This window comes from Cricetulus griseus, chromosome 3, assembly GCF_003668045.3.
Source record: "Cricetulus griseus strain 17A/GY chromosome 3, alternate assembly CriGri-PICRH-1.0, whole genome shotgun sequence".
NCBI classification, from domain to species: domain Eukaryota; kingdom Metazoa; phylum Chordata; class Mammalia; order Rodentia; family Cricetidae; genus Cricetulus; species Cricetulus griseus.
Window position 1 is genome coordinate 29,552,227 of NC_048596.1, and position 12,145 is coordinate 29,564,371.

Below are 12,145 nucleotides of genomic sequence, written 5' to 3' on the forward strand. Positions count from 1 at the left end.
CTGCCTGTGTGTCCTTTGGTGAATAAAAAGTATCTAGATAAGGAAACACAGATGCTATTGCAAAGAAAGAGAAGAGGGGCTTCAGAAATTCACAAGAGCGATTGGACAGCGAAATGTGTGCTTAAACAGACAGGCAAACGGTGCAGAGGAGCAGGGCAGCGAAAGCACAGTGCAAGCCATGGAACTCCATGGTGCGGGTGGGCTGGGGGGGGCGCTCATCCAAAAGTAATATTTTGACTTTGTCTGATTGGCTTTTTGTTTCCTTTTATTGTTTCATAGTATAGATCATTATACTAAGCAAAATAAGCCAGACTGAGGATGACAACTATTACATGCTTTCTCTCACCTGATGAACTAGATTTAAATGTATGCTTGTGTATGTGCATGAGTGTATTGTGTGTGTGCACTGTGTTTAGGCTGTATAGATAGGAAGGCTACTCTGTGGAGGGAGAAGGAAATCTAAAGGGGGAATAAAATTGAGAGGGTGATAGAAAATGTGTATTATGAAAGCAGACTATTTGGGTGGAAGAAGGGGAATGGCAGTGGGGAGAAGGGAGGGCTGTGGGAAATGCATAAAAACAACAATGATGCATATGTATAAAAATGCCATCATAGGTACAATGAAGCAGATGAGAAGAATTATCACCCAGCTCTGCCTTTGTCTAAACTCCATCTAATCACAGCCACAGAAGCTTTTCTTCTTCCCTCCAGCCCCAGTTTGGGTGTTTCATCTCATCAATATTTAGTTGCATCAACTTGGTTGGGACTGAGACTGTGGTTGGCCATTGGAATATGATGCCCAAGGCACTTAAAAGAGACACGTTACCCTAATGAGGAAGTCTACAAGCTCTAATAGGAAATCAGCAAGCCAAGCCAAGGGTCATGATTTATCCCAGCTCTTATCAGAAAAAGCAAACCAAGAGTTCCCTTGGAGAACTAATGAGGGCTAATGTGAGTACATATATGTGTGCGCATGCTTACACACAATTTAAATCATTGTAGCTGCTGAATGGAGGGCGTAGTAACATATTGCCCATACCCCATTGCTGTGTGGGAAAGACTGGGCTGGAGATCATAATTCTCTCTCCAATTTGGTTTCCTCTGGTATTGTTGTCATTAGAAAAGAAGAAAGTAGGTAGCTACCAAGACAAGAATGACTCAGGTGTTTTGTTTTGTTTTTAAACACTTTGCCAAGTGAGACATGTTCTGAGAGCCACTGCACAGCTTGTGCTGGAGGGAATACCTTCCCTGGGGACCAGGAAGTGCTTCAGGTGTGCTGTGTAGGCCTTTTAGTCAGTAGGAATTTTGAAACTTCCTGAGGAGTCCACTGGCAGTCTCATTAATGTCCTCTTTGGAAAAAGTTGATATTCAAAGCAGTAGTGCAGTTTATCTGAAGCTATATAGTATTAGAGGGCATCACTCCTGACCACGTCACACCACAGTACCAGAAAATTGGTCCAAGCATGGAAAAGGACTGGTGGATGGCTTCAAAGCAATTTAGCTGGACTGGTCATTTTTGTACCCAGAGCACTGGACTCTTCCTTCCTTAGTTTTTCTGATTGCTCTGCTACTGTTCCTATTTCATTCCCAGTTTTTGGTAGTTTTTATATAGAGGCATCAGTGATACATAATAAGGTACACATAATGTTCTACACCTTGATAAGCTTTGAGAGATGTTCATTGTCACAAAATAATCATCACAGTAAGATGATGTACTGATCTCACCATACTAAAAAGTTTCTTGGTGCAGCTGCATGTGGAGATGCATGCTTGTAATCCCAATACTTGGGAAGCTGAGGCAGCAGGGTTTTTTGCAAGTTTGAGCTTTGGTTGGTTTATGCAGTGAGTTCAAAGCCAACTTGGATTACAAAATAAAACCTTGTATCAAAAAAAAAAGAAGCAGCATGGGAAGGGGGAAGAAGGAAGGGAAGCAGAGAAGGGTGGAGAGATGGAGAAAAGAAGATAGAAAGATTTATACTGGCATCTGTAATCCTTCCCCCGGCCTCTCCTCCCCAAGCAGTCATTAATCTGCCTTCTCTTACACAAGTTTGCACATTTTAGGAGTTTATACACATAAAGTAGCACAGAATACATGCTGTCTTCTTTTGCTCAGCTTCCTTTCTTCCCCTGAGAGGAGTCCAGGCTGTTCACTGCTGAGGAGCCCTCTAGTGTTTGAATGTATCACAGTTGACCAGCCTGTTTGTTCACTCGTCCATGGATGCTTGAGCTTATTTTGGTTATTGGCCATTGAAAATAGAGCTGCTGTGAGCATTTGTGCATGTGTCTCTGTAGGGATATGTGCTTTTGTTTCTCTTGAGTCAGTATCTAAGAAGGGAATGGCTAGGTCACATGATACCGATGTGTTTAGCTTAAGAGTGGCTTTCCTGAGGACCACATGATACCGATGTGTTTAGCTTAAGAGTGGCTTTCCTGAGGTGTAATTGGTATATGCATATACTTTACATACATAAGTTATATAAATTAATAGGTTTTGACTCAGGTAAATATCTATGAAAATGTCACCACAATCAAGAAATGAGCATGGGGCTGGAGAGATGATTCAGTGGTTAAGAGCATTTGCTGTTCTTACAGAAGAGTTGGGTTTGGTTCCCAGCACCCACATGGTGGCTTATAACCATCCTTAGGCACACACAAGGGCACATACATGCATGCAGGCAACACACTAAGACATGTAAAAATTAAATACATAAAATTAAAAAATAAAAAAGACAATGAGCATACCTATCACATCGATAGGTTTGTTCTGGTTGTTCTGGTTCTTTCTATGTTTTTCTGCTTCCCAGCCCCCAAACCAAACACCTTTCTGTCATTCTTGAGGAATTTGTTTCTGTTTTCCAGATTTTATAAAATCCTGTATTTAGCAGTGTTTGGCTTCTTCCATGGATTCTCCTGCACACTATCTGGCTCTGAGGAGTTCCTTGGTTTTTTTTGTTTTTTGTTTTTTGTTTTTTTTTTTTGGAGGAAGCCCTATTTCCACCTACTCAAGTGACTCTCAGGTCAAATTGCAATTGTAATAAAGGAAGAGTTCCCTGGAAATCACTGTCTTTTTATAAATCTTCACACCAATTCTAGCTACACTGCCTATTGCAGTTTTCTGTCCTTATCAATGGAGGAGAAGAGCTGTGGTCACTTAACTAAGAACAGGAGTCTAGGAGCCTGAGCTCTACATGTTCTTAGAGAGAAGATGCCTAATTTGGTACATTCCATATCAGGCAATATAGTGAGTGCATAATCCCAGTCAACCCCATGGTAGCTCTATGAAGGAAATTTATAATTTATCCGTGACTGACAAGGAAACAGAAGCAGAGAATTTAATTTCTCCCTAAGAAAATGGTGATTGGCAGAACAAATTCAATCCTGACTGGTCCCAAAGCTGTCTCAGGTCACTCAGTGGACAGCATGAGAAGCAAAAGGCCAACTTGAGCTCTGCTGAGGCGAGCCTTGAGTGCGGATGAGTGGGCTTCAGTGCACAAGCACAAAGGAAAAAACAATTTTCTACAATTTTGACTGATCTCCCATATGTGAAGATGGTTGAAAACAAAAATCTCCAGGAGTTAACCCTGTCATTCTAGAGAGGTTGAAACAAAAAAGGCCAGACTTTGTAACTTCTGAGAGGGCCAAAATCTCTGTCTCCATCACCTCTTTTATTCCCCACAAGAAGTTCTTATAGTGTCTGGGACATGGACATATGCTTGGGGTGTTCAAATTCACTTTGCAGCTGTGCTGGACCTGGTCACCTTCTGGTTGGCTCTGCCTTGGAGCAGGGTTTCAATTCCCTGTGCTCTTGGTTTCTTATATTCATTTTTCTTTCTTCCCTCACCTTCATCCTTGGCTCTGGGGCCACCCAGTCCCCTCATTGCTTAAGTTGTCACTGAGAATCCCTATGTCCCATCTCTAGTCTCTTTTATTAAGGAGACTAAAATCCCCCAAAGCCCCACTTTCCTCAGTAAGAACAGGAAAAATTTTAGACTTTGCTCTTTGTGTATGATCATACAGCCACAAATTCCTTTTTTTCTTTAGCATCCGTAATAGTCATATTTTTCTTTTTTATTTAGAAACAATCATTTTACATATCAATCCCCCATTCCCTCTCCCTCCCAACCTCCCATGCCCCCTATCAACCCCCTCAACTCACCCCCCATCTGCTCCCCAAGGATGGTGAAGCCTTCCATGTGGAAATCATCAAAGTCTGTAACATCATTTGGGGGAGGGCCTAGGCCTTCTCTATGTATCTGGGCTGAGAGAGTATCCCTCCATAGGGAATGGGCTCTTAAAGTCCATTTGTGCACTAGGGATAAGTACTGGTTCCGCTGTTAGAAGTCCCATAGCCTGCCCAGGCTTCCTAACTGGCAGCCACATTCAGAGGATTTGGTTCAGTCCAATGCTGGTTCCCCAGCTTTATGACTGGGGTCCCTGTGCTCTCATCAGGTCAGGTCAGCTGGTTCTGTAGGTTTCTCCAGCATGGTCTTGACTCTTTGCTCATCCCTCCTGACTCTCTACAACTGGATTCCAAGAGTATGACTCAGTGCTTAGCTGTGGGTGCCTGCTTCTGCTTCCATCAGCTACTGGATGAATAGCCACAAATTCTTGTTTTTTTTTTTATCTTTTTCTTTTTCCTAAACAGCTTTTTTTGGTTTGTTGAAAAAATAAAAAGAAGAAAAGAAAACATTCTTCACTAAGCCATATGCAAACAGGAACCATTTTTAGCTCAAAGATCAACAGACAGAATTTGTTCCCAGGGGACAGTTTACTGATGAATTTTTTCCTTTTCACTAAGGATTAGCAGATGGCCCCAGGTAAACATTGACTTCAGTGCACACTAACTTGTTTGAAGTCTTTCTCTCAATTTTTAGTTTCTGGGTATTTCTTTCACTTTCTTGGCTGATGGGAATATGATATATGTTCCCAGAGGGTGCTCAATAAGGAAATGACATAAACTTGGAGTGCTAAGAACTAATCAAGTGTACATTGTGATTATGTGCCATTTATATTTGGATGCTTTCTGAAGAAATAAAATTTTAGCTTTCAAGAAAGAAAAACATTAGTGACCCATGTTGATAATTTCTAAAACTTTATTATGGAACTGAAAAACTCAATTAAAACCACATCACCATCTTGAAATCCCATGAAATTGCATCATTTCTCATTTCTTTTGATTTCTTATTCTAAGGTGACCAGTATATTTATTTGTATTTTCCAAAGCAATGCTTATTTCCCCAATAAGAGAATGACACATAATTTTACTATATTAGTTAGATTCTTTAGCTCTACAAAACATTGTACTCAAAGTACAAAAATAAGTGCTTTATACACACTCTTTAATACTGTTTTTTATTAATCTTTCTGTTGGTACTCTAGATAAATCCATATAAATAACAATAAGATGAAAAGAAGCAAGAGACTATTAACACCTGGAAAATGGAAGTACAGTTTGCTTAAAGCTTCCTTTTCATTAAAAGATAAGAAATAATAATAATATCTGACTATATTGAAGCCACAAAAATTCATTTAAAGTAGAGGTTTCTTAGCTGATCTGAAAAAGGGGAAACTCTTGGTCCTCAGACTGATAGCTGGGAAACCAGCATAGGACTGATCCAGACCCCATGAATGTGGGTGTCAGTGAGACAACCTTGGAACTCTATGGAACCTTTTGTACTTATCTGTACTGTGGATCTGTACTTATCTCTAGCATGGGAATGGACTTTAAGAGCCCATTCCACATAGAGGGATACTCTCTGAGCCTAGACAGAAGGGGGTGGGCCTAGGCCCTATCCCAAAGGATATGACAGACTCTGAAGACCCCCTATGGAAGGCCTCACCCTCCCTGGGGAACAGAAAAGGTATGGGATAGGTAGGGTGTTAGTTGGGGAGGGGTAAGGGAGGAGGGTAGGCAGAGGGAACTGGGATTGATATGTAAAATAATCTTGTTTCTAATTTAAATAAAAAATGGAGAGAAAAAAGAGGTTTCTGCATGAGAGTGATTAAATATCTAAACAAAGATAATGATGATTAATTTAAATAGACATATTTGCAGCTTGAGCTTTCAAATATCTCCTAGGAATTATAATAGGAAACAATAAGTTTCAAAACAAAATTATGTATTTGCAACAGGTATGAATACTGCTCTGCAAATCATTTACTGCCAAAACATGGAGAAATGTCTTGTTAAATAGTGTTCTGAATTTTATAAACACAAGCATACTTAGAAAACAGAAATACTTAATAACCAACATGTTTTCAAGTAAATAAGCCCAGTGCTAACTGATGAGCCTCTTAAATCACTGTGCACATTCCTTATATGGCCATAGTTAAAAGAACTAAACCTTTGCTTTCTACTTTTGTATAGGTTTTGGTATTTTTTCTGGGAAGAAATCCTTGGAAACCCATTTGATTAAAAAAAAAATCACTGCTCATGTTGGGTGGGAGCGCTGGAAACGTAAAAGTTAAGGGTAGAATTGGTTTATTTGGGGGGGGTCCGATCAAGTGGCAAAACTACCATCTGATCCAGTCATGTCCAATATTCTTTTTAGAGGTTGTCTTAAGAATTAGTTTGAAGCCAATATGAATTTCATTCAAACTCTGACTGTTTGTGACATGATTATGACCACTAATTGCTGTTGGTTTTAACTAAGACAATGTATATGCATTTTGTATTTGGTGAAGGTTGAATTATGAAGGAAAGAAAAATAGGGGTAGGGGAGATCTACAGAGTCTATAGTCCCCATGACAAGCTGCATATTGAAGACACCCAGGAATCTTTACAAAGCACTGACATCAGGCCCCACTCCATGACACTCACATAGTGGGCATATGACCTTGACCTTAGCTTATTGAACATTCTCCAGGTAATTTTGAATGTTCTGCCAAGTTTAGGAGTTCCTGTGCTCAACAACACGATGACCCAAGGAAGAAAGTGTAAATCAGAAAATCCAGAGCCTTCTAGCTGGAGGGTCTCAGCTTTAGATGTCCAGCTGCAATTCCTGGAAACCAAAGGTTATGAGACATTCAACTATGTTTGACATTTCTCTGGCTTTGATTGGAACCAGCCAGATTTTAGGTTCCAGAATTCCATTTAGAAGTTGACAATATTTTCTGCACCTTTGTGTTTGTTTGCCCTTGAGTTCTATAGATTTTCATATGGCCACCTTATTATTTTTTTAATGGGAATTCTAGCACTATGTTTCCTAAATCACTACTAAAACTGGGATAGTGGTTGTATTCAGTAGTGGATTTTGACTTTTTGTTTTGAACATCCATAATCTGTATCAAGTGTCACATCCTTGTAACCTCCTTTTCTGGATATAGCAACCCCTCCCCCATCACCATCACCATCAGATGCTCTGAAAACTCAGGAATGTTTTGGAAGTAACACTTTTACTGTACTCTGAATAGTTTCACAATAAAAGGACTCAGCCATGGTAAAGACCCCCTTCTTCTTTAAAAGAAGATCAAAAGAAGGGAAAGGCAATGATTCTTGGAGGACTTAATATGAACGGTATGGAGAATTCAAGGCTAACCTAAAGTTAATATGATTGTTGAGCTGGGTGTGGTGTTGTGTATCAACAATCCCAACACAGGGGTGCTTGAGAAAGGATCACAAGTTCAAGGCCAGCCGCCTAGGCTACACAGTGAGAAAAGCAAAACAAATTCACCTTTGTCTTTGAAAGGACTTTTTTGGCCAATATCTGATGATGAAAATTTTATGTAGCATGTTAGGTAAATCTGATTTACTTTACCAGTGTTTGGGTTCAGCAAAATGAGCCTGAGATGAAAGCAAATAGTATGAACAAGTTCAGGATTTCCAGACAAGAAAAAGTCATTTTTCACTCCTGTACTTAGCACTGGCATGGTTTCTGTAATTTGGGCAGCCTGGGGTGGGGTAGGAATTCTGAAGGAAATCAGTGACTTAAGGTGTTGAATACAGGGTGTTGTCTCAGGCATATCTGAAAAACATAATATTGATTTCTAAAAAGTCCCCAGAGGCTTAGATGCTGATCTAAGACATAATGAGGAGAGAAAATTTTCAGAGCAAAAGTGACAATGGAATCTACAACATTTTAGACAGTTTTCATGAGGCCTGGGATTACCCTACAGTGTAGGCGATGCTGAATGCCTCTTATAAAGCCTCCTGTTTTCCTATGGTGAGTGATGAAGTAGCCATGAGCCAGTGACTGAGACAGGAGTTTTCATGTCTGCCTTGCTCTGACTATCTCGCTCTGCCTGGCTCCAGCGCCTGGTACTAAGAGAGCTTATACCAATTTGTTAGGGTTTTATCACCTTCCCGAGACACGCAGGATCCCTGGAAGAATAACTTTCACTGTCAATGTCTCTTTGGATTTCTTTTAAGCAAAAGGCTCCTTAACATTTGATTTCATTGGAGAATAATATTCATATTTCATGAGTAATAAGCTGAGTAAGTCACACAGTCTCGGGAAAGGCATTGCTTTGAAGGAAGGTATGACTTATGAACATGAGGGATGTGGTTAGAGGTTCACATCTTCTACTGAGCGTTCTGTAAGTCTTGTTCTTAGGAGAAAGGGATCTTCAGAAGGCTCCATATGCATCTCCTCTGGTAGTCACTGCAAACGTAGGGTAGACCTCATAGGCTGTGTATGCTGCCAAGTCTTGCCCAAGTGTCACTGCTTGCTTGAGTTGGGCTGCAGACACAGGGGCGGTGGCACTGGGGACAGCATATCCTGGAGGAAGAGGCAGAGGATATTTTTTTAAAGGAATTCAGATTCCCTCCTTTTTTGGCTCATGGTTTTCTTTTAGCAATATGAAGAATTAGCATATTGCTTAGAACAAATGGTATGTATGATGAAAATGTGCTCTGAGAAGACATAGTCTGTCAACTCAATTGTGTAGAATAGCATTGGTGGTTTTTGTTTGGTTTGTTTTGATTTTGCTTTTTTAGATTTTTGACACAGGGTCGTTCTTTGTAGCCCTTGCTAACTATCCTGGGACTCACAGGTAGACCAGGCTGGTCTGGAACTCAGAGATCTACCTGTCTCTGCCTCTTGAGTGCTGGGATTAAAGGCAAACACTATCCAGATGGAATAAAATTGGAAGATTAAAGATGACATTCTCCAGAGGGAACCAACTTCCCTATGTCAGATGTATTTCACATCAGCAAATAGAGACATCAGAGAGAGGGTCCAAAGAACAGAGAGGTACCTTATGTTGCTGGCCAGCAATGCAGAACTTTCCCGGGGATGTATATACAGAAATGTATACATGAGGCGGGCTATTGAGGACTTGGCAGGGCATAGGAATGGTGGATTCTATGGGTCTGCTGAACACTATACTGTCCTAAAATCTCACTCTTAAAATATTAAAAGTGTCAGGGTATGGTGGTTCATGCCTTTAATCCCAACATGCCAGGGAGGTGGGGACAATGGCAGCATGATCCCTGTGAGTTTGAGGCAGCCTGGCCTTCATGGAGAGTTTTAGGACAACCAGGCTGTTGTCCAAAAAAGAGAGACCCTGTTTCAAAACATAAATAAAAATGATAAATAAATAAATAATATAATAAAAAGTAAAAACTTTCACACAAAGTGAATAAACAGAGTCAGGGTATTCTAGTAGAGGAGATCTGTACTGTTTTTAGGATGTCTTAATCATCACCATAAAACAAGTAATTTTAGCTAATTGAGAGCATGAAGGTAGGGGAGAGGGTGCTGCCACAATAAGAGCACAAGAAGAAGAGTAGAGAAGAGGAAATGGAGGAGCAGATATATTGAGTAGGGGGAGGAATAGAGCAGGATGAGAGATACCATTTCAGAGGGAGCCACTATAGGTCTGAGAAGAGATCTGGAACTAGGGAGATCTCCAGAGACCTACAAGGATGACACGATCTGACAGTCCGGGCAGTGGAGGAGAGGATAACCTAAAAGCCCTTCCCCTAGAATGAGATTGATGACTACTCTCTATGCTATCCTAGAGCCCTCATCCAGTGGCTGATGGAAGCAGAGACAGACATCCACAGAAATACACTGAGCTGAAATCTGGAACCTAGTTGAAGAGAGGGAGGAATGAAGATCGAAGGGGTCTGTACCAGCTTGGAGAAACCCACAGAAACAGTTGGCCTGAAAAAGGGAAAGCATATCAACCCCAGACACTGTTGGGGAGGCCAGTGCTGGACTGATCCAGCCCCCGATCCTGGATGCCAATGGGGAGGCCCCTGCACTCCGGGGAGCCTCCGGAGGAGGACTGGCGTTTTTCCCTGATGTGTGTGGGGGACTTTGAGAGACCATCCCACGTGAAGGGATGTGCTCTGTCTCTGGACACATGGGGAGGGGCCTAGGCCCAGCACAGGAAGTTTTGGTGGACTTTGTGGAGCCCCTGTTGGGGGCCCTACCCTGCCTGGGGAGTGGGTGTGGTGGGTGGGGGGGGGGTAGGTTGGAGGTGGGGAGGAGGGATTGGGGAGGGGAGGGAGAGGAGAGGGGAGGGGACTTACATGTGAAACAAGCTGTTCCCTAACTTGAATTAATAATAATAATAATAATAATAATAATAATAATAATAATAATAAATTATCTAAAAAACAAGTAATTTTTAAAAAGATTTTTTTTGTTAAAACTGCAATCAGGTTTATTTTTATCTATTACAGATGCATAAAAGAACCCTCATCGCACAAACCCTGAGAATTACACTTTTGGTTTGTTTGCTATTTAGAAAAGTAACACAAATCACACTATAAAAAAGTCTTTGAAATTGGCACAAAACATTGTTGTAATGTTAAAATTCCAGTTTTAAAGCTCAGTAACTAATGGGAGTAGCCTTATTTGGATACATGGAGAAATGTAAAAGCTATCTCGTTTAACCAATGAAAAAGATACCTTTTCTTTCTGTTTTGGATAAGCCCTAAGCATGCTTTCCCTGGCCCTCTGGACTTTGTCACTCTTTTTCTGCAGAAGTCTTCCCAATCTCATTGCCTTCGCCGAGTGGCTGTATGTGGCCCCCCAGAGCAAACAGCATGGCTTACTTTCCTTTTTCCCTATATCCCTTCTGGAAGCTGTCCATATTTATAGCTTGCTTACCTATTATCTATATGTCTGTCCATCTGTCTGCTCATCCATCCATCCATCCATCCATCTATCCATCCATCCATCCATCTTAATATCTAAAGTGACTGTCCTCAAGCATTCTCTTGAATCCATTTCTAAAATCTTACATTAAACAGAACTCTTAGTGGGAACCTCAATTTCTCTGGTAACACCAGTCTTTCAGGGAAAGACTCTGTCTTGAGAGATGAGGTAGAGGGGTTAGAGAGATGGCTCTGTGGTTGAGTGCATACTGCTCTCACAGTGGGTCAGACTTTTGATTTGCAGCACTCATGCTGGGTGTCCAACTGCCTCAACTCCAGTTTCAGTGGATCTAATGCTTCTGGCCTCTCCGAGAACCTGCACTCATGTAAACACGATGTAAAGCACACACACACACACACACACACACACACACACACATACACACACACACACACGTTCACATGTGTCCAAGTAAATCTTTTTTTTTTTTAAGAGGTAGAATGTGATAAAGGAAAGCAGCTGACCCTGACCTCTGGCCTTCATAAACACACTTGCATGCAAACACATACATACACATACATGCACACATTTGCATGTACACACAGGCAAATAGACACAAAGAAAACATAAAAAGTAGAAACAAATGCCAAACAACAACTAAAGGTTAACCAATAGCGGCCAAGTTGCTTACCCTTCCCAGTCCTAGGCTTCTGTATCTGTAATATAAAGGGATTGTGTTCTCACAAAACTGTAAAGTGCCATAGGAGTCACTGGGGAAATATATAGCTTGCTGAGCACTTCAGTGAGTACCCAGCTCATAGGAAGAGCTGTTCAATACCAGTTAATAATAAGCAAATCGTTGTATCTTCTTATATTTTACCTTTATGATTGCTATACTTTAAACTGTTAAGTTTTAATCCTCTTTTAGACTAAAAGGGGAATTGTAGGGGAAGCTGTAGCCACGCCTACTTAGGGGCTGGCTACAGGTATGCCTGACCACGCCCTCACAAGCTTTTGAGGGCGTGGTCAGGGGACGTAGGGTGACTGCGTTTTCACTTTCGGTTTCTCTTTTGGGCTTGCATACAGACTGCTGCCAC

At 41.1% G+C, this 12,145-nt stretch overlaps 1 protein-coding gene across 2 annotated transcripts in view; it reads right to left on the reverse strand.

Moving 5' to 3' along the window:
- Positions 1-8,565: 8,565 nt before the first annotated feature.
- Positions 8,566-12,145, reverse strand: part of A1cf (APOBEC1 complementation factor) — a 45,562-nt gene continuing 41,982 nt past the window's right edge. For both annotated transcript variants that reach the window (XM_035443094.1, XM_035443093.1), the window contains exon 11: positions 8,566-8,717. In XM_035443094.1, the coding sequence (XP_035298985.1) occupies positions 8,566-8,717 (152 nt within the window). The remainder of the gene's footprint in view (positions 8,718-12,145) is intronic.